This window comes from Protopterus annectens, chromosome 3.part1 (assembly GCF_019279795.1).
Source record: "Protopterus annectens isolate FY-2018-M chromosome 3.part1, PAN1.0, whole genome shotgun sequence".
NCBI lineage: Eukaryota > Metazoa > Chordata > Ceratodontiformes > Protopteridae > Protopterus > Protopterus annectens.
Window position 1 is genome coordinate 295,385,773 of NC_056732.1, and position 22,294 is coordinate 295,408,066.

The window sequence follows — 22,294 nt, forward strand, 5'->3', positions numbered from 1 at the left end:
TTGATGCAACAGTATGCCTCATCAAATACCACAGCAGTGTAGTACATGGCTAAAATAATTTTATACTGAAATGAAATATCTCAACAAGAAACAAAATATTTACTCGGAATTAAAAACATCTTTCTTCTTGCCAACAAATCATTATGTGAGCAACTGACCTTCCTAATCGATTTTCTCTATGACCCTGAACAATTCCTTGTCCTTACAGTTCATTCTTTACACAAGGTACTTAATTTAAGAAACTCAAAGTACATTTATTAAAGAACTCTAATCATGTTATAATACAAGTTATAATACTTGATGAGTATTGCCATTTCCCCTGTAAAAGACTGAGATGCAGCCCACACTGTAGCCTATGTGACAGCAGTTTGACAAGCAGCTCAGGCAATGGAGGAGCTTGCAATTTGAAGGTTTAGCCTGTGCACCTCTCAACTGGGAAAAAGAGAAGGGTTGTCTGGAACATACAAAACAGATTTGTAGTGGAGACCAGAGGAAAGGCACTGTGGGTCTGCTTGTAAGAGGCAGGGCAATGTGGATGTTGTTACTTACATACAGAGATAATACCATATGCAGGATTCACATATTTAATGCTAAAGGGTTTAGCATATCAATGTGGTACACAATTATACAGAACTCTCAGAATACAGACTTCAGTGAGGTTACACCACATCCTCTATGTCTGTATTAAATGCCTCATGACAGGACATGACAGAAACATTTGGTAGAACTGTAGAAATATATTTCCAAAACTGAAGAAATATGTTTGCTTTCAAGAACCTACACATAGGAGGTTTCAAATGGTGGCAGTAGTATAAGCAGCTAAAAACAGAGCCCTAGACAAACTACAGTTTAAATTTACAAATGCCTGCAAACTGTTACACCTAGGAGGTCAACAAGGAAATGAAAAAATAAAAAAATAAGCAAAAGTGAAAGCAACTGTGAAAACTCACAAAGAATCTGAAAGCAGTGTGGTAGAGTAGAGCAGATGGTAACTGCAACTGACTGAGAAAATTATTCAGTCACTCTTGACAGAAATATTCACCAAACATACTCCGATTTCCAAGATAAATGGGTCTTTTTTGGAATCTGTAGAGACAAATAACAGAAAGTTGCAAGAAACAGACAATGTTTAGCCTGGTACTTAGAGGAAAGAGTGAACTAATAAAAAGAAGTTGAAAGAAAAAATGGTGGAACAGCAATTAAAATATGAACAAATGGCACAGAAACTGGCTTAAGTTGAAAATATGTCACAAACATAGTTTGGTGTTTACAGCAGCATCAGAACAATCTGAAAGGAAGGCTTGAAAATGCCACAGAACCTAGACTGTACTTTCTCTCTGGGGTACAACACAGAAGCTCCAAAGCAGAGGTAGGAGCTGAGGTCACCCAAGCAGAAGTCCCCAAAGGCAGGGTCGGATCTGGAGAGAATCTCTGGGGCAGAGGACAGAAGCTCCAAAGCAGAGGTAGGAGCTGAGGTCACCCAAGCAGAAGCCCCCAAAGGCAGGGTCAAATCTGGAGAGATCCAAATTGGCTCTGTGGACCTGACCGGAGAGTGTCGGCTCCTAGAGGTCTCCTGCTCTGACTGGGTGGAAACGCTTGGGGCAAACATCGGATCCAAGGAACCTGTGGGATCCGGATCTGATACAGACACAATCCAGATGCCTTCCAGCTCTGAAATCAAGGGACAGATCGGAGGAGGAGCAGAAGCCGAAGGGGAGGACAGTGTCTAAGTCAATTCCTTTGGGTTCAGATCCAACAACAGTTTGGCCAAGGCCGGTGTCATTAGCAGACTCTGCACTACCCTATCCACATCTTGATCAGACAAACTCCTGGTGGACCAAGTAGGACGCGTAGAGGATCTTGACTTAGTCAAAAGAGCTGAAGGGAGCCTAGACGGAATCAGTTTCAAAGAAGGTAATGGCTCTAATACCTGAATTCTGTGGGTGCTGTGGATTTCGGAGCTGATGGTTCCAATTGCTCCAACGAAGTCTTGGATCTGTCATCGACTGTCTGCTCCATGGGTTCTGTTGGAGCCGATAATCTTGGAACTTACTTGGCACTGAAAAAGCACATTTCTGTGATTTGTCTGACTTGTCGAATTTGGTGGCAGACTCTGGAGAGACAGCCTCAGAGAAGGGAGTTTTTAGCAGACCCTTCAAAATCAGCTTATTCTTGTGCTCCAAGAGAGCCTTCTAGTTGAAACCATAGCATATGGAGCACGACTCTTGGAGGTGAAGAGGCCCCAACCAATACACACACACAGTGTGTGAATCAGTAAGAGCATCTTCTTTCCACACTGTTTGTACTTTTTTGAAACCAAGAAGTTTTGCTTCATGTTTTTGGAGCATTTTCACAATTATGAAAGGACAAAAGGAGATTTAACAAGAAAAACTAGAAAAGCACACTCGCACAACGAAACAAGCACACCAGAAAGTCCTCTAATTTAAAGGGACACAAAGAAAGTTGAAAGTTCGAAAGAAAGCCTTTTTTAATGAAAAATCAGATGATAAAGGAGGAAGGGGATAGAAAAAAGGGGTAAACGGCCTCTAACTTAAACAGATGTTAGCTAGACATCCTCTGACTGAAACGGACGCTAACAGAAGGTAAAGGGATTAACACTCACTTTGAAATACAAAAAAAAAAAATCAGGGTAAGGCTATATCTATATCTATATATATATATATATATATATATAATATACATATATATATATATATATATATATATATATATATATATATATATATATAATAAACTGAAAAAACTATGAGAATTAGTAGTAGTAATACTATAGAAAAAAAAGCATTTAGCCTAGAGCTTGCTTTAGAATCTCCTTCATAGAGGGGCAAATGAGCTCTGGGGAAGTTAGGCAGTTGCATTATGGGTAAGGAAGAATGCCCACAAGCTTTGCTGAATGCCTCGAGCTTTTGAAATGGCCAAGATGGATCAGATTTGACCCACCAGTGAGAATAAAAGCGAGACTGACAACATCACATCACTAGTATTTCTCAATATTCCTTCTAAAAAAGAGCTATATAATAAGTTTAATGAGTGAGTAGATCAAACTTTAACTGAAATGTTATTAGATTTGAACCTAAACAGTAAAGATCTGACCTTGCAAAGAATTGAGATAACTGGTCACACTGAAAATAAATGAGATTTGCAATAATAATCACAGAAGGTACTTACAGGCCTTAAAAAAGTTGGGGTTTTACACAAGCAAAAAAAGAGAAATTGAAACAGGTTGATGGGCAATTGAAAGATGACAGAATATCTATGCAAGAATATTTAGAAAATATGAATGAACACACAGCAATGGTTTTAAAAGGTTTTTTTTTTACAATTACCTAGAGCAACCAAATTGTCAGCTCAACATATTAAGCAACAAAAGACTGAAAGAATGATAACTAAAATCAGGAATTATGAGAATGGTAGGGAAGAGCTGGTCGAAGGAAACATTATGAATGTAATGGCAAATTACTATAATACACCATATAAACAAAATGTAGAAGTTGAGACGAACACGTGAAATAACACATTTCATACAATTACAACTTCCTCTTGTAACAGAAGTAAAAAACAGCAGTGCAGTCAAAAATAAAGGAAACTGAAGTTATATAAACATTGAGAAAACATAACACATGGAAATCCTCTGGCAACGATGCAATTTAAACAGAAGTATGGAAAAAGAAGGAACAAGATGTCTATATGGGTGAGGGAACATGAAAATGGCAGGGCTGAGTCCGCCACGCAGCTTGTAAGAACAACCTTGCTGAAGCATTACAAAGCTTTATATGAACACTTTCCCTTCTTCACACCGAATTATGGATGGGGTGCTACAGGATTTTTAGGCTTATGAAAATGATGGAGAAAGAAATGGCAATCTTTTTTGATCTACTTGAGGTCAGACTGAGCTTTTTCAACCTGTTTTCCAAACAAGTTACTATTGCTTTATGCAGCTTCCTAAAGGGAGTTCTGTAGACCCAAACTACCAAACTATGCACACAAGACAGTGTTATAAACATCATTCTACATGCTGCTATACTGTCCAGACAGCTATGTCAAATATATGGCCCACTTTTGAAATGTTGGCACTCGAAATGCTGAATGCTAACACAATGAAAAAAAAATTGAAAATGCAGGAGAAGAGTGAATCATAAACTTTTTCTTTCCCGGGGGGGGGGGGGAGCCCCCAAACTTATATATACTAACTCCAAGATGAGCAAACCTCTGAGAAAATGGAATATTCTGAGAAATGGTCATCTGCACTGTATGACTCACTATAGCGGGTGATGTCCATCAGTAATATAAAAAGAAGTTATGTACTCACCACAACGTTCCATATGTGCTGTTCATCTCGCCTTCATTCTGTACTGGTTTCGGCCTGTACAAAAGCTTGAGGTCTTCCACTAGCTCGTGGCTGAAAAACCTTATCCCCCCATGATGTTCCAGGAAACTCCCCAGATCTCATTTGCTGACATAACAGTTACACATAAGATATTTACTACCACAAATGCTATGAAGAAGGTCAGAGAACATTAGTCATCAATTGTACCGCTCGGTCCTTCAGGAGCTAATGGCTGGGGGAAAGGAGGGTGGGATTCAAGAATGAAGCCGAGATGGACAACACACATGGAACGTTATGGTGAGTACATAACTTTTTATATTACTGATGGATATCACCCGCTTTATGTGATGTTGTCCCATCTCGCCTTCATTCTGTACTGGTTGGGACAGCATCCCTAACACCATCTTTCTTGGGTGGCTCAAGGGAGTATATTCTTCAGGACAGTGAACCCAAAACAGGCACTGTTCCTGGAGGCCAAATCAACTTTGTAATGAGTAATAAAGGTATGGGGCCTTGACCATGTTGCTGCAGCACAAATGGTAACAATTGATAGTCTCGCCCAAAAGGCAGATAGGTAGCTATTGCTCTTTTAGAATGACCTTATACTTTGCTGGGGAGTTCTTTGTTCTGAGATTTGTAGATAAAAGTAATGCAATCTGACAGCCATCTGGAAAGAGTGACCTTAGTAACAGGGCACATTTCTTGTGGTCTGAAAAGGACAAAAACAATTGTTCAGTCTTTCTGAAGTTCTTTGTCCTATGCAAATACAAACATAATTGTCTTGGCACATCTAGTTGATGAAGCATATATTCTGCCTTACTGACATAGTTGGGAAAGAAAACTGGCAATTCTATGGACTGGTTTAAGTTCGATTCTGAATATACTTTTGATAGAAAGGATGGATTTATTCGTAGAGACACTCTGTGTTTGTGGAAAAGCATACATGGGGGTTTTATAGATAATGCTTGTAACTCTGAAACTCTTCTAGCAGATGTGATAGCTATTAAAAGAATTGTCCTCCAAGTTAAAAACTTCAGATCATAGGATGATGCAGGTTCAAATGGGGGAAGAACCAAATGGGATAAGACAAAATTCAGGTCCCATGGTGCTAGTGGGGCCTTAATGGGTGGTCTTAAAAGAATACTACCCCTCAGAAATGATTTGCAAAGTCTGTGGGACATCACATTCGGTCCAGATTCACCTATATGAAAATTTGATATCGCTGCTAATTGAACTTGAATAGTATTTGCAGCTGCACCCTCATGGAAAAGCTTTGCCAAGAATTATAATCTGGAAGAAATAGGGGCAGAGAAAGGGTCAATGTGATTTTTCAAGGCCCAAGAGGAAAATATTTTCCATTTGCTGATAATTTCCTTGTTGAAGCCTTATGAGACGAAATCAAGATACGTTTCACAGATGGGGAAAGGTTAGGGAGCCTGGCTATGTTTGGAATCGGAGCAGCCAAGCTTTCAATTTGAGGGTTTGAAGGGTTGGGTGGAGCATTCCCGATGCATGAGTCGGGAGGTCTGGAACTGGGTCCAGGATCCACGGCTCCTCCTGGAGATGCGGTCAAAGGAAGGGGAACCAGATTTGATGAGGCCATTAGGGGGAAACAAGTATCAAGGCCCTTCCCAAAGAGCTGGCTTTCTGAAGAACTTTTGGTATCAATGGAAAAGGAGGAAAAGCACAGAGCAGACCTGAGGGCCAATTGTGTACAAGTGCATCCTTTGGTGACTCCCCCGGTGGGGGGATTAGGGCAAAATATCTGCTGCATTTGGCATTCATGGACGCAGCAAAAAGACTGCAGCAAGGCTGGCTCCATTTGCAGAAAATCATATCCACTATCTCTTGCTTTAGGGACCACTCGTGAGGCATCAGAATTGCTCTGCTGAGTTTGTCTGCAATCACATTGGATTTCCCCAGGATGTGCGTTGCTACCAGAAAGCGTTGGAAGGAGATTTCCCACTGCCACACTCTCAGGACCTCTCGACAAAGTGGGTAAGATCTAGTTCCTCCCTGTTTATGTACCATACAACTGATATGTTTGTCTGTATTGCAATAGTTCCCAGCAGAAAGAGAGTCCTGGAATGCTTGCAACGCTAAAATTGCTGCACTCATCTCTAGGACATTTATATGCAAATGAGCCTCATGATCTTGCCAAGTACCCGACTGTCCTTCTCAGATAATCCCCTCCCCCATCTTATCTAGGAAGCATTCGTGGTTACTGTGGCTAATGGCTGAGCAAGAGCAAAGGGTCGCCCTAATATCACATGACTGGAGTGAAGCCACCAATGAAGGTCTTTCTTGCAAGACTCTGTTATCAGAATTTGATGGGACATAGGTAGTTCCTGCAATGACCACTGAGTGAACAGTAGCCACTGCAGAATCCTCATATGCAGGCGTGCTGATGGAACTAAGTGTATTGCTGCTGCCATGGTCCCCAAGACTTTCAGAAATGTTCTTGTTTGTACTCTTTTCCTGGAAAGAAGGTTTAATACCTGATGTCATAGGAGTCTAATTCTTTCGGGAGAAAGTTTTGCCATCATTGTTGTATGTAGATCTCCTCCTATAAAAACGACATGTTGAGATGGCAATAAGGCAGACTTTTCGTAATTTGTTGTGATGCCTACGTCAGAGGCAGAGCTTCAATGTGGTGTCTCTCACTTTTATTAGTAGATGCTCGGTGGTGGCGGTTAGAGTCAGTCATCTAGGTATGGAAACACTCAGAATCCTAGGTATCTCAAGTGAGCCGTGACTACTGCCATACACTTGGTGAACACTATGGGGGCTGTAGTGAGACCAAAGGGCAGAGCTCAAAACTGTCAGCGACTGGCTCCCAGCTGAAAGCACAAATGACTCCTCAATCGCCTGTCCATCTTTATGTGGTAGTACGTATCCTGGAGGTCTATAGAGCACATCCAATCATCTTGTCCCAGAAAAGTAAGCTTCAACTGCAGTGATACCAAACATAACTGATTTTTTTTTACATTTTGTTTAATATGCTGAGATCCAGGATGGGTTCTCCAGTCCCGTTTTCTTTGGAACTAAAAAGAACCTTGAGTAACCTCTGGATACGATTCTTTGTACCCACTTGTCTTTTGTTATTTTTAGCCAAGCTTCTGAGTACAAAGATAATCAACCCTCGATTGCCTCCAGAGTTGGACAGGTGGGCCTCCTTTCAGGAGCGCTGGAAGGGCTTACCAAGAAAAGATTCCCTGTCGCTCTGATTTTACAGACCCCCCTCTGCTGCGTGGTCAGCATCTTCCATTACTGCTCCCCCCTCTGCCCTGGGGGAAGATTCATCACGTGTGTCTTGGAAAACTCTATGGGATTTTTCAAAACCACATTTTTCCTCCCTTTTGACCTTTTGGATAAGGTCTAGAAGGTAGGTCACAATGGACTCCTATGGCAGAGAGTTTTTCCTTTTTGTTCACACCTGGTTAGTGTGTCTTTGACTTTTGGCCAGAAAAGGGTTAAGCCATCAAAAGGGGCATTAACAAAGGAAGACATAAAGGACTTCACAGTCACACAGGCGCAACCAGGAATGTCTCCTTAGGGAAATTCCTGAACCCGCTGCCCTACTCGCTGCATCAACTGCATAAGAAATTAGTCTCATGAAGGAGTTTGCCACTGAATTCAAGGTGGAGAGCTGAGAGGAATCTTTTCCTGCTACCCCTTCAGCTTCTGAACCTTGGAAAGTATCTCCTAGCTCCTTCAGGAGAACTCTCTGAAGTCTGGTAAAGTGAGTGAGATAGTTCAGCGATCTGAGTGTAAAGGTTGCTGAAGAGAACATGTGCTTTCCGTATCTGTCTGACTCTTTGTTCATCAGATGGACAGACGAGGATGTCTCTGACAGTTCCTTTTTAGTGGCCATCACCACCACCACAGCATCTACTAGGACACCCTTTGTAAAGTAGTTTTTATCAGCAGGGGATGTTATAAACTTATTTGGCCTCCGGGGAACAGGCTTCACTGAGTCTAGAGACTCCCACACCTTTCAACAAACTAGGTCCATCAGTTCATCGAAAGGCGGAGACACCCAAGTGGTGGAAGGGTGAGACCAAAAAGGCTTCGGGTACACAGACTCTTCCTCAGAAGGGGTGATGGGCTTCCAGCCACCTCTCTGCTTAAGTATTTCTAGGATGTCTGTAAAGGAGACATACTTAGAAGGTGACCGTGGAGACCCTTCTGACTCATCAAGGTCTGTGTCAGAAGTGATGGACTCCTCCGGGGAGTCTAAAGGCTTCATCTTACATAGTCTCTTATGAGGGACCTCTTCAGAAGGGTATTCTGGAGTGGTTTGGAAGAGAGGGGTTCACCCAATGGGGCATCCTGAGGCCTAGGGTCTCCACTTGTCCGAGGATGCAGTGGTGCTGAGACAGACACCGGGGCCTTTGTGGGAAGAATGCCTGGAGCTGAGACTGGAGCTATCTGTGGAGACAGCATTCTCCTCATCACCTCGAAAACCCCTCAGCCCTGATCCGAGGAAGCTCCTGGCTCCGAAGAACTAGAAGACATCTCCAGAACCAAGGGAGTTGGCTCCAAGGCTGATGTAGGAACCGAGCTCACCCGCACCGAAAACCCTGAGAGGCAAGTTCATATCAGACAATTGTCCAATCCGACTCTTCTCCCCAGGCCCGACTGGAGAACGTCAGCTACTAGACTCCTCAAGTTCAGATAGAACCAAGGATGTCAGAGCAGTAGTTGGAACTGAAGATCCTGGAATAGGTCTTTATTCTGATGGTTCCACTGCTACCAGTTCAGACATTCTGGCTCCAAAGACCGGCACTGGATTGGAGGAGAAATGGATGGTGATAGGGTAAGGCTGGGTTGGTTATGAAACCCTCTGGGTCGGATCCAACAGTTTTGCAAGTGCCGGTGTCCTCAAAAGTCTCCGCACCACACAATCCACATAGTCTTCTGTAAGGCTCCTGGAGGATCAAGTGGAGGGTGCAGGAGATCTGGAGGCTTATAAAATAGGTGATCTCAACGTTGGAGAAACTGGTTCCAGTTCTGGGGACCGACTCCGAAACTGAAACACCAACGGCTCCGAGACTGAAGGAGCTGAGGTGGAAGGCTTTTCGAGCCCGACAGACTTCAGGTCCGATGAGGAGATTTTTTGTAATTTTTTTTTGTCAGCTCCAATTGAGCCTCTGAAGACGAAGTAGATGATCTTTTACTGGACTTATCAGATTTAGAAGGGGAAAGGCTAGATTTGGAAGGACCCTGACCTTCCCTTATAGCTTCTGAAAAAGGGGTCTTTAGTAATCCCCTGAGGATCAACATGTTCTTTCTTTTTAGAAGAACCCTGTGGCTGAAGGAATGGCAAATTGCACAGGATTCTTGAAGGTGCACTGCACCAAGGGAGTACACACATACAGTGTGCCCATCAGTCACAGACATTTTCTGACTACATTTTGAGCACTTTTTAAAACCAGTGGGTTTTATGTCTTTGGATTGCTTAGACATTGCTACTGCTTACAAACAAAAGCTAACAGGAAAAAAACAAACTTAGCACGGCAAAAATTTCAACACACTGCAATTCTAAATAGCAAAAACAAAAAATATATATAACTATACCACTCTTATTTACCTAAATATTTAGAGAAAAAAAATCACTATATAAAGAAAAATAAGTCACTTAGCCAGAGCCAGTGTGAGGCACTCGATCTAGTTTTAGCGGCAAACGAGATCTGGGGAGTTTCCTGGAGCATCATGGGATACGTTTTTTCAGCCATGAGCTAATGGAAGACCTCAAGCTTTTTTATAGGTCGGGTCAGGACCAAGGATCGGTTCCGAACTCAACCAGTACAGAATGAAGGCGAGATAAGACATCACACATCTGGTATTACTTATGTTTTTGTGTTACATGGACTATGCATTTATAATGGGGACCTGGCTGGATAAGAACTGAAACCTCTTCTGCCTGGAGCTGTACTTTCAGATGACTGTTACTCAGTGCCACAGAACCAGAATGAGGGTGTGGAAAGCATGATTTAGAACTAAGCCTAAAAGGCCCTAAGTTGCCAGAAGGACTGCCAGCTTTTTTAAACATATACTGGGGCAAAAACAAACTGCAGGTTTCTCCTCAGCTACCATCCATCTGAATGTATAAGGCCTTCACTGTAAGAATTCACTTTTTTGTGAGCTTTTTACCAACTCTGCCTTACATTAACAAAACCTTGCGGTTCTTCAACATTCAGGTGAATGAGAAGTCAATGGCTCTAACAACATAATTTGTCTACACTACAAATCCTACCATTCCGAAGATTCAGGGGTTACCCAAAATTCATAAAAATTCTATTAGACCCCCAATGAGGCCAGTTGTGGTCGGAAAAAAATGGTGCACTGAACCAGCCTCAATATTTATTGAGAAAAACCTGAAGGCTTTGATATACAAGTCTAAATACATTCTAAAAGATACTGAACATTTTCTTAAGGATTTATTTGAATTTACTAATGAAGCAAATGTATCGGAACAATATTTCTTTGTTACATTAGATGTAGTATCACTGTTTACAGTTATACCAAATTTAGTTGGTATTAGAAATGTGATACATTTATTAGAGATGGACAAGGAATATGGAAGTAGGACCATAGAAATACTACAGAGACTATTAAAATTGGTGCTTGAAAATAATATTTTTGTATTCAGGGAAAATATTTATTGGCAAAAGAATGGAGTGGCAATGGGCACTCCTTGTGTGAATAGTTATGCCAATGATGTGATGTCCAAATGGGAAATGGAACATGTTATAAAAGGAAAATACGATAAAATGATTATGTTTTATAGAAGATTTGTAAACAATCTCTTTCTTTTATGGAGAGGGACAGAAAGACAGTTATATGAATTCTTGGAATTCATTAATAATTCTACAGAGTTTCTTAACTTTACTATGGATTTTTCCATGAAGGGTATTAATTTTTTGGACGACTATGTAGAAAAGGATAGTACTGGCAAGATTAGCACAAGGATGTACAGAAAGGCCTGCCATGCCAATAAATTGTTAAGCAGGGATAGTATGCATCCCAATTTTATATTTAGAAATGTAGCACAAAACCAGTTTTTAAGAGCTTCAAGATTGAGTGTAAAAACTGAAGACTATGAGAAGCAAATAGATTCGACAGGAAAAGAGGTTATGACAATAGAATGGTAATCAAATGTATGGAAGAAGTGATGAGTAAAAGAGAGAATAAAGCCAAACCATACTTTTCAAAGCAATCAGTAAGCAGAAAAGAGAATGTGACTTATAATAATTTAAGGATGTGTTTAAGTTATTCCAGAGATGTTGGGTTGTATACCAATATTATAAATGAACACTGGAATATACTAACTACAGAGTGTAAAATGAAAGAGATGGTAGGTATAAGACCACAATTCAGTTTCAAAAATAAAAATAATTTGAAAAGAAGATTTTGTATAGATAGATAATTGAAAGGTAGGGAAGGTGAAAAAGGCACTAAACCTTGTGGTAAATGCCACTTTTGTAGTGTTATTTCCAAAGATACACAGGGAAGATCTTCCATTTGCGAGCTTATGCAAGATGTGACGCATCACATGTAGTATATATGGCTATTTGCCAGACATGTCATAAATTTTACGTAGGGAAAACAGATCGCCCTTTAAAAGATAGAATAAGAGAACATATATATCACATAAAGAGAAAAAGTAACTTTAATGCATTGGCGAAGCATGTGTCAGCAACCAATGAACAACATGTTTTTAAATTCGTTGTCTTATGTAGAACATTTATTGATATGAGGGGGTGATATTAAAGCAAGGACTGAGGAAAAGGAAGCTGAATGGATTATTAGACTAAGGGCTAGCTCAGGGCATGGACTAAAGGATTCTGTTCCTATAAGACCAGTGTTGAAAAAGAGACCATTGAATAGGTAAAGTGATGATTTTTACCTACACTCGCATATACATATTTTTAACATTTTTTATATTTATATGTATTTTTAGATTTTGTAAGGGTTGATAAGAAAACTAAGACTTAGAATGTATATATGTATTTAATATGGTCAATTAGAGTCATGTGACTGATTTTAAGTATTATATAAGGTGTGCGTTTTTTAATGGTTGTTATACACCTGAAGAAGCTGATTGTGAAAGCGCTTGTGTACCAATAAAACTGTGTTGCAGCCGAGTGGAATCCAGATCTTTGATTTGTTCTTGGAGAAATTTTGAAACTTTGGGTATACATTTTATCACTTTGAAGTCCTTGTGCTGGAGCTTCACCTTTGCAGTCTTTAGACTTTGTTGTTACCTGTATATTACAAGAATGTTTGTGTTTGTTCAAGTAATTATCTTTGCACTCAATTTTTCAGCACATACTAGAAATGATCTTCCTCTTATCTGTCATGAATACTAACTTGAAAAAGAGAGCTAGGCTCTTGATTCTTGATCTGATTACTTCCTGATCTGATTTCTTCTGGTATTGCCTCTTTTTACAAACCATAATCCTGACAGAATAAAGTGTCACAATTTAAATAACACATCAACATCCCTGCCTTTATTAACCCTTTACCCACTCCTCCTGGAGAACAGAGATGATAGTCCACAGGGATTAATCCCAGACTATAGCAAGTCTGAGTTATATGTTGGATTTATTAGCTTCCTTAAATGAAAATACCATTCCCCTCTCAATGTGTGGACCACGGATTAAATTTAAATGCTACTCCCTTTACACAGAGGGAAAGACATTGGAATCTCATTGCAAACATGTCATTTTTGTAGCACCAGACCTGAAACAGATTAGCATAATTCTCATCATCACTCTGATATACTTCCGTAAGAAAGCAATGTCTCTGGCCAGGGAAAGCTAAGCTACAGTTAACAGATCTGTCATGATCTTCAGACTGGTGGACAGAATGTACAGTCCAGACCATCTTACCACATGGTTTAGCTTGTACCACTGAACAATGTGAGCAGCTCAGTTTTCCACTGAGTGTGTCCCTAAAAGCTATGCTCTGGAACCAAACCTTCAAAGTTAGTTAATGCCTGTCTGCATGTTCTGGGTACATACATTTATAAAAAATAATGGAGTCCTTTCTTATGTTAGGTATTTGCCCACTTCTTTCAAAGGAGGTCTTGTTCTTCCTTATCTAAAAAAAAAAAAAAAAAAAAAAAAAAAAACTCGATCTCGATAATGTAAATTTTTTCCTAGCTGTAACTTGTCATTTTACTTGGGCAAACATATTGGTTGATGCAAGCTAGATTTTCATTTAGCAGTAAACAGGATCATGGATCATTTGGAGTCCAGTTTCTGTACTTGACTTGATTTGCTACATTGGTGACACCTGCAGGAATACAGGTATAGCAAAAGTAGACCATTGTGTCCTTGCTCAGTGTGCTGCTTGGTCAGGAGGCTGTGTATGACAGAAGTGACTAAAGAGATTTCAAGCCGTAGTGGTAATGTGGACAGGGTAGTGCACAGGATCTAACATTCAACTTTGATCTCCATCTGGGAAAGAATGGGCCAAAGGGCACACACCCCAATAGAGGAATGAATGGGTCAATTGCGATCAGGAAAGGGAACCATACAGCTGATCCTACAGAATAGTCAAACAAAAAAAAAAAAGAAAGGAAATTTTGTAAAGCTGAAACTGCAGATTTCTCCAAAAGAATGAATACTCTGGAACATATTACTAAAATCATCTGAGTCAAACACTAGAAGCAGATTTCCTTATTTCTATCACATGCATATACATTGCAGGAATTTACTTTATTTCTATAACACTGTGGCAACAGAACTACACAGTAAGTACCAACAGTTAGAAATCTTTGTATATAAATGTGTGTGCATGTGCTTGCATATGTAAACATAAACACATGCACTATACATATATATTTATATACACACATGTATCATATTGATAAATAACATTACCACGGTCATAAGATGAAAATGCCAAGGACTACTTGTTGAACAATGTCAAACATCAAATCTCCTGACTTGCATAGACACAGGAAAGGGTGCAAGTCCAAGTGTTCAAACAAGTAGTCCTCTGCATTCTCATATTGCGACTTTCTGGTCACATTATTTAGCGATTTGACATTGCAGTGATCAACAAAACTATAGTAAATCGTATATACCTATATACATACATTTATGCACACACACACACTACATAAAAAGAGAAAGGGACAGATGAAAGAAAGGGAGACAGTTTATTTTGGGAAGAAATTCTATTTACCCACTGTAGAAAATTTAGGTGAAATCAACTTCAACTTCACATAAACCATTAACTATTAATGAAAACTGGTAATGCAGTGGTGACTGCTGCTGCCTCTCAGTGATTGGTACTCAAGTTAAGTTCGTGGCAAGGATGCCTACTGTGTAGATTATTTATGCCCTCCCTATGTGCATGTTGGATTTTACTGGGAGCTCCATTTTCCTCCATCATCACAAATGTAAGTTGCAGGTGAGCTGGTTATCCCTGTATGCGTGCATGGCATGTGTGAATATGTGCATGCCACACACATATATGCCATACACACATATAGGGACAGCATATGTGAATGCCATGAGCATGGCATGTGCGTGCGAATATGTGCATGCATCTTCATCAGACTAATATCCCATCCAGAATTATTTCCTCTGTCTGGCATCCAATGAGTTCCAAGAAAGACTCCAGCACTCCACGACTATGAAATAGACTGCGTATAAATAAATGAATGAATGCCACTGCTGGAAAGACCACTTGAGCTGGAACCTCAACTTGTAGTTTCCACTCAAGAATTGTACTTCAGATAGTCAGTTAGTAGTTCATGAGGAGTGGGGAAGGGTGGGAGAAATGGTTTGCCATATCTGAAGCGGGACGATGAGCCCTATCGGCCTATATGTAAAAAAATGAGGAGATGGAAGACATGAAAACAATATCCAGTTAAAAAAAGTTACCAACATTTGTGCTTTTAAGCAACAAAAAGTTATTTTGCATTGACTTTCCCTACATCCTGAAGTTTATCATGCAAACCAAGACTAACTGCAAAAGCATCAAGATGTGGCGTACACTCATGGAGAAATAATTTACCGTGCTTCTAATTGGAATCTTTTTGGGTTCCAATGTCAAATCCTGTGGAACAAACTTTATAGGCTCCTTAATCTGCCTTCTTGACCTCTTGGTTCCATCTGGCAAAGTTTCCATTGCAATATCTGCTTCCATATCACTACTGCCTGCTTGGTCACATTCGGAGCACTGCCTAGGAGGAGAAAAGTACAAGCATATAACATCACAAAAAGGAAATTCAAATTTCAGTGAAACTGTCATTCAATATATATTGGTTCCAAGTTAAATATTTTATCATCCCTTAGATCCACAATCTCAAGTAATAGACAATGGTAGATGAGTCAGTAAAAGCCGAACGACTGATTACCTATAGAAATTTAATCTGGCTTCAACCTTTACAACATACTGTAACTACCTAAAAATCATCCCTTAGATCCACAATCTCAAGTAATAGACAATGGTAGATGAGCCAGTAATGGCCGAACGACTGATTACCCATAGAAATTTAATCTGGCTTCAACCTTTACAACATACTGTAACTACCTAAAAGCAAACAATGGTGTGAAGTGCTACAATGGCCTTTATATGATAAAAACACGTTATTCTCTGATGAAATGGAAAACTGAGTTTTCCAAAGAAGAGCAAAAAATCATAAAATCACAGTTTAACAGCACTAACAGCAATAAACGTATTTCCTGGTATCGGTTCTTCTGACAAAAAGCAAACCAAATAAATGTAACTAGTATGAGAAGATCTAAGGTGAAGCCTGCTGTACAAAAGAAATCACTGGACACTGTTGCAGATTTAGTCTTCAAATGCCAAACTTTAACATACTAAATTCAACGTTGCTGATCCTTAGTGCCAACAGAAATACTCAAATTAGGCAAATAAACCAAGTCACCCTCTTTCCCTTCTGCAATACACCCAGGACAAAGAATGTGCACCTGCTAAAAAGCTAATCAGGAAAATGAAATAATTTGTTAAAGAGTGGTTCAGCAAATGTATGTTCATGAGGGGACTTACAATCCAGCTGCACACGTGAGCAGTCTATTGATCAAAACGCTCCCTGTATGGAAAAGGAAAATTACATAAAAGTCAGTAATATTTAAGGATATGGTTAAAATTCAGTTACTGAGTAGTCATTACACAGCCTAGATGCCAACAAACTAAGAAAGAGGAAAATCAACCAGAAAAGAAGAAGAAACAACTTCAGCTAGGATGAAACTTGCAGATGGTCAACAAAAAGCAATTCATGTTTCAGTTACATATAGGTCAGGAATTTTTTTATTGAACAGAAGAGAAGCTGTGGACTATAATTAATGAGTTGAAGGAAGTTACTTGGGAAAGGAAGACAGCAAGAGTTAAGTGGGATAATTTTATTCTACCCACATTGCAATGTGATTTAGGATTAGCTGATTTAAAGAGATACACAGTTAAATGTCTTGCACGTAATTCAAGTAGAAGGTCATAAATGAAAGTGGAAGGGAATTTGTTGAAATTGGAAGTGGGAGGGTCAAGAAATAAGCTGCGAGCAGGACTTTCAATGCAGGTCCTTAAGGACACTAAGAACAACCATATAGAATATTACATTCATAAAGTAGCACAAAGTAGTGTAATTACTAAGCAAGTGCAGGAAAGGAGATTTCACTAATAGGGTGATTAAGCAGGTGTAGATAAAATAGAAAGATGAGTCTGGAACTTACTTAAGGAATTAGCAAATGAACCAAGGTAATGGAAACAAATAACTAGGAAAGGAAAGGTAAGAGAATAGAATGAGGGAAAGCAGAATTTTGGACTGTAGATTAGAGACTGCCTTCCCTACCAGGGATTAATAACAGAGTACAGGCAAACAGAAAAGGATGGGGAGTGTTGAGTGAAAAAACAGCCCTAATATAGATTTTAGTGAGTCTAGAAAAAAACTGCTGTTAGAAAATGGATAATTAGTATGACATACAAAACACTACAAAATAGTAAGAATAAGAATCAGAGGAGCCAGTACAGTGGCTCAGAGATATAAAGCCCTAACTACAGCCTAGATGACCCAGGTTTGATTAGTGGCTTGGGCATCTGAGGTACGAGCAGGGAGAGATGGGCATGCCATCCCAACAGGAACATTTAGCTAGGAATTACCAGTAAGGAAGAGTGGTCCACAGAGGGAAGGAGCCCTTGGATGTAACAGGTGAAAGCAGGAGAGGGGAATATCAAGGGGCAGGTCATAAATGAAAAACAAATCTCCAGTGAAAGCATTCAATGGCATAACCCCCCCCCCCCCAAGACTCCAGCCTTAGGACATAGATAGTCTGGGGGTGCAGAAGAAGCTTACGTTCACAGCAGTAGATGGAGGCACCGAGGTAAGCAAGAATGAATGAAGCAGAAGAGAAACAAAAAGAAATCAATCAGAGGAGGCTGGAAATGAGTAAAGAAAGACAATTAGCAAATGAACAAAGGGAGGATACCTGCATGGTTTCAGAGTATGCAACAAAATCCATAGAGTTTAGAATTTTTGCATGGAAGTATTTGCAAATGTATTTTTACACCCCAAACAGATTTCAGAAAAAATTTTCCTCAGACAGAGAGCAAATGTTGGAGGTATGATGTGAGAGACACTGGTAAATGTTTACGTTTTTTTTTTTTGGGGGGGGGGGGGATGCAACGAGCTGGCAGACTTACAAATTCCATACATAGTGGGGTTTTTTTTTTTTTTTTTTGGTGGTCTAATGGTTAAGGTGTTTGCTTTTCAAACACAAGGTGCACGGTTTGAGTCTCACACGGGATAACTGGCTATGCTTAAAATGGCTTGCAAGAGCAGTTAGCCAGGCACTAACATATGAACCTATTTATAAATGTTGGAAGAGCAAATGGTTAAAATGAAGGAAATTATACCTTTGACCTGCGATATAGGATCTGAATTGATTAGATATGGTAAGGCCTTAAGTTTAATGCTACTGGCTGCCAAAAAATCAATTGCTAGAAAATCAAAATCTAACCCAAGTGTAACTGAAGAGTTGAATATTGTATGGAAGATAAAAGAAATGGCGGTAGAATCTTTAGAAAGGGAAAGAAAAAATTACAAAGAAATAAATGGAATTTATGTGAAAAGTTCATACACAGCAATGTTCATAAGGAAGGTTAAAGGAACTGAGCAATTTAAATTCCTGGAATAAATGCAAATTGATAAAAAGGAAACATATGTATACTACATGAAAGTAACAATACAAATATTACTATTTTTTTAACGTATCTGTACTTAAGTCACTCTTTGAAATACGATTCAATAAAGTTGTGAACAAAACAAACAAATATATGTTCATAACAAGACATTCCAGCATCTGACTGCAGGGCTATTTTTTCCAATGTTTTGCTTTCACTGCCTGCTGACCATAAGTCCCACTTTCGCTCTATCAACCTATTTGTTCCCATCACCAAGTGTAAACTGAACAAAGGAGCGGGTCATCATCTAAGCAGTCATGAGAGGTGGTCTGAAGAATTTATTTTAGTTTTCGCTCTATCCTTACACAAGCATGCATAAGAAAGAGGAACCAAGGAGGAGAATACAATGGGCTGCCCATGAAGGGTGCCACCTTCAAGTAGCCCTAACCCTTCTCCCACAGCATTAGTGGTGTGAGAACACACCACCTTGTCTGCTTCTGTGCACGTGCAAACTCTTCCCTCCCCGAAAGAGGTGAATGGACTATACCTTTTCAATTCCTTCCAAACCCTGCCTGGATCCTTCAGAGCTAGAGCTACTAACCAAATTTCGGTAACCTGGGTCACAGGCAGAGCTCTCTCCCTCTATGACAAGAAGCCAGGCAGACTACAGGACTATTTTGTTATATTTTTCAAGTGAAACAACACAAACATACTGTAATGCAAACTACAAACAAGTTTTGAACCTATCCTTGTTTTTCACTAGTGGCTTGAGTTCTAGGAAGGACTAGGTAAAGAGGATTAGGAGTGAGCAGATAATGCCAGCTTCCTCATCCTGGAGGGATGGAGGGAGGTGACAAGACCCACTGCGTTGCTGACTCTTATTGGCAAGCTAGGTACAGCATGACAGTGCTGAACTGCGTTACAGTAGCTGCATGCTGTAATAATGCCAGGTGAAAGTGTATGTGGAGGCACATATAGTCCACTGAGCAGTAGCAATATGCAACCACTACAAGGAGAGGTTAGGCCAGGGGGAATAAGACCCACATGACACGCACTGTACCACTCCTTACCTGTTATCCTATGCCCCAGAAGAATGAATTGGCCAGTATGTCACTAACTCTGGCTGAGAATAAAGAGGCCTTAGGACTCTTGCCCGACCAGGAAGTAAGACAGCGCACACCCTCCAAGGGCGATAAACAAACCGAATTAGGTAATAGGTCCACTAGTTTGGGAAGTCATAAACATTTTATAAAAAATGCTGAGGATATTTATTAACTGTGCAGTAAGCCTCCTAAGCATGCAGTGAAATAACTCTCACCCTTCCTCGTACAAGGGGAAAAAGTGCAGTAAGAGGTACTATAGAGCACAGTGATAAGATCATCACTTAATTTCTATGACATCAATCTTCTGTGATGCTGCCAGCTCAGGTATCTGGAATTTTGTCATTTGTGTCAACATGATTCATATGCTTGTCTTACAAATGTAAGAGAGCTACATGTTATCTGTATAATAAACTACTGGTGCTGAAGTGTGTGTTGAACAGGGTTTGTGCAGTTCTGAGCTTCAAGGACGTGTCCACAGTGTACCCTACTGAAAAAGAACAGAAATGTATATAAACTATATACCTGTGCAAATGTATTTTAATAGCAGAAGCTGGAACATACAGAGTCAACTTGCAAAACTTCAAGAAAATAAGTTGAAATTAAAGTGTTTTATGATTGTGTTATCTCTCAGTTTCAGTTCAATAGCAGACACAATGTCTAGAGCTAGAAGTTTTTGTATTGCCTTGAAACAGAAATAATTACTAGGTTTCAAATGAAAAGCGTTTTTTGACTTCCAAGTTCTGCAAACTTCTGAGAGATATGTACTTCTCACACAGAAATGTTACAATTCTGTTAGTATCTGTTTAGCCTGGGAACTGAAGTTATGTGACAGAGTGATGTCATCCAAGATAACCCAGCAGTAATGTTTATTATTAATTTAAGAACTCTCTCAGAGAGTCTGTGCATTTTGTATGTTGTCTTGGACCTAGAACCATCTACTCAGCACTTCGGCCTGCGTGTTGACTGCAAGTAAGACTTGGGGCATAGTATCTCTCTTAGATATAAACAGGAATATAGTAAAGATTAGTATAGATGTTTTCTGTATTTATTTGAGACTGTCCTGCAATTGTTTTAAAATATTTCCTGTGATTTTGAACTTGTTTGTTTATTAAGTATTTTCGTTCCTTTATTATTTATTATTAAATATATTTAAACCTTTTAATTGTGGCTGGTTTGTTTAGAGATATTTATGCTCTTAGAGTACTTGCATATGTATTTGGTGAAACTGTACAGGCCACTCCTTAATAGCCTTGCAATTCTTGGTCAAAACTACCATTTGGATAATAGTAACATTACACAGCAGGATTGGGCATCCTTTATAAAGGCCTTATAGTAGCTGATAAGGGTGGCTGGTGGCAGCTGGTACTACCTTATAATCTGGGCAGAAGGGGGCATAGCTAGTAAACCTGTGCCAGCCTTCACAGGTGTGTGTGTGTGTGTGTGTGTGTGTGTGTGTGTGTGTGTGTGTGTGTGTGTGTGTGTGTGTGTGTGTGTGTGTTAGCTACTTGGGCAGGGACACGAAGCACTGGTTGGACAGAGAGGATGCTGGAGGTCTTAGCTTGGCCACTCGGCTGAGATCTTAACCCTACAGCTGTACCAGTAGGGAGTCTTATTGGGGGATCTGAAGAAAGAGGGAGAAACCAGCCCCAGACCGACTGTGATCTCTGTGTGCTCTTAAAGGAAATTGTACTTTACTGTGTGTGTGTGCTTGTCATCCTCCCACTGTGTAAGTCCCTCACTGTTGCCAGTCTTGAGGATTGAGGCTCCTTGATTACTGAGCCAGTGCAGCGGCGTCACACCTTCAATCGTGTTTCTTAATAACTTCCACCTCACTTCATTAATATGTACAGCCAGGGCTGCCTAATGCACACAGACCACCATGACAACTGAAGTAAAATCTGAGGACTGTATTCTACTTCTGAGACAATGATAGGGCGATTTAATTATAAATCCTAATAAATTTGATAATCAAAAGACTAATTTGGTTGCTAAAAAACATGTCACTGCTGAATACCGGCTTTAGGGGTAATGACGGTGTTGCATTAGGCTATAATGGAGTGATGGGACAGCAGTGGTGGAATTAGAAATGGTTTGAGAAACAACATATCACACAGTGGACTACATCATTCAGTCACATTCCGGTATAAGATTGAGAAAACCAGCAGACTGTTTCTAAAATGAACAAACTCAGTATTTGCAGGAAGGGCCAAAAGATTTCATCATTCACTCTTTGATTCTCCTGTTCCAGCTAAAGAAAAGAGATAGGCAGTTACGCAAAGAAAAAATGTCAATTATAATGCTTTCAGACCCCAAGAAGCACTAGCAAACAGGTATAAATAAAAGCCTCGTCACTGTAAGATAAAGCCATTATTTTACCTGAAAAAAAAGAACAAAATGCTCTGTTGCATAACAAGTGTCTACTAACAAACGATTGGTTTTCAAATTAACTAATTAGACACAAATACAACTGGAAAGTGAATGCATGCACTTTCAAAAGAATCTCCTACCTGAAAGAAGCTATCCTGAACACTGTGTCCACAAACCATCTATCTGGAATCCAACCCACCTTTGACTAAGGTCTAAATAACTTTCAAAAGAATCTCCTACCTGAAAGAAGCTATCCTGGACACTGTGCCCACAAACCATCTATCTGGAATCCAACCCACCTTTGACTAAGGTA

The 22,294-nt window shown here is 39.9% G+C and overlaps 1 protein-coding gene across 1 annotated transcript in view; it reads right to left on the reverse strand.

Annotated features, from left to right (window-relative positions):
* The window catches only part of PHF14 (PHD finger protein 14), a 1,276,961-nt gene that overhangs the window by 262,381 nt on the left and 992,286 nt on the right, over positions 1-22,294 (reverse strand). Inside the window, exon 11 of the mRNA XM_044066759.1 lies at positions 15,386-15,554. Coding sequence (XP_043922694.1) covers positions 15,386-15,554 — 169 coding nt within the window. The remainder of the gene's footprint in view (positions 1-15,385; positions 15,555-22,294) is intronic.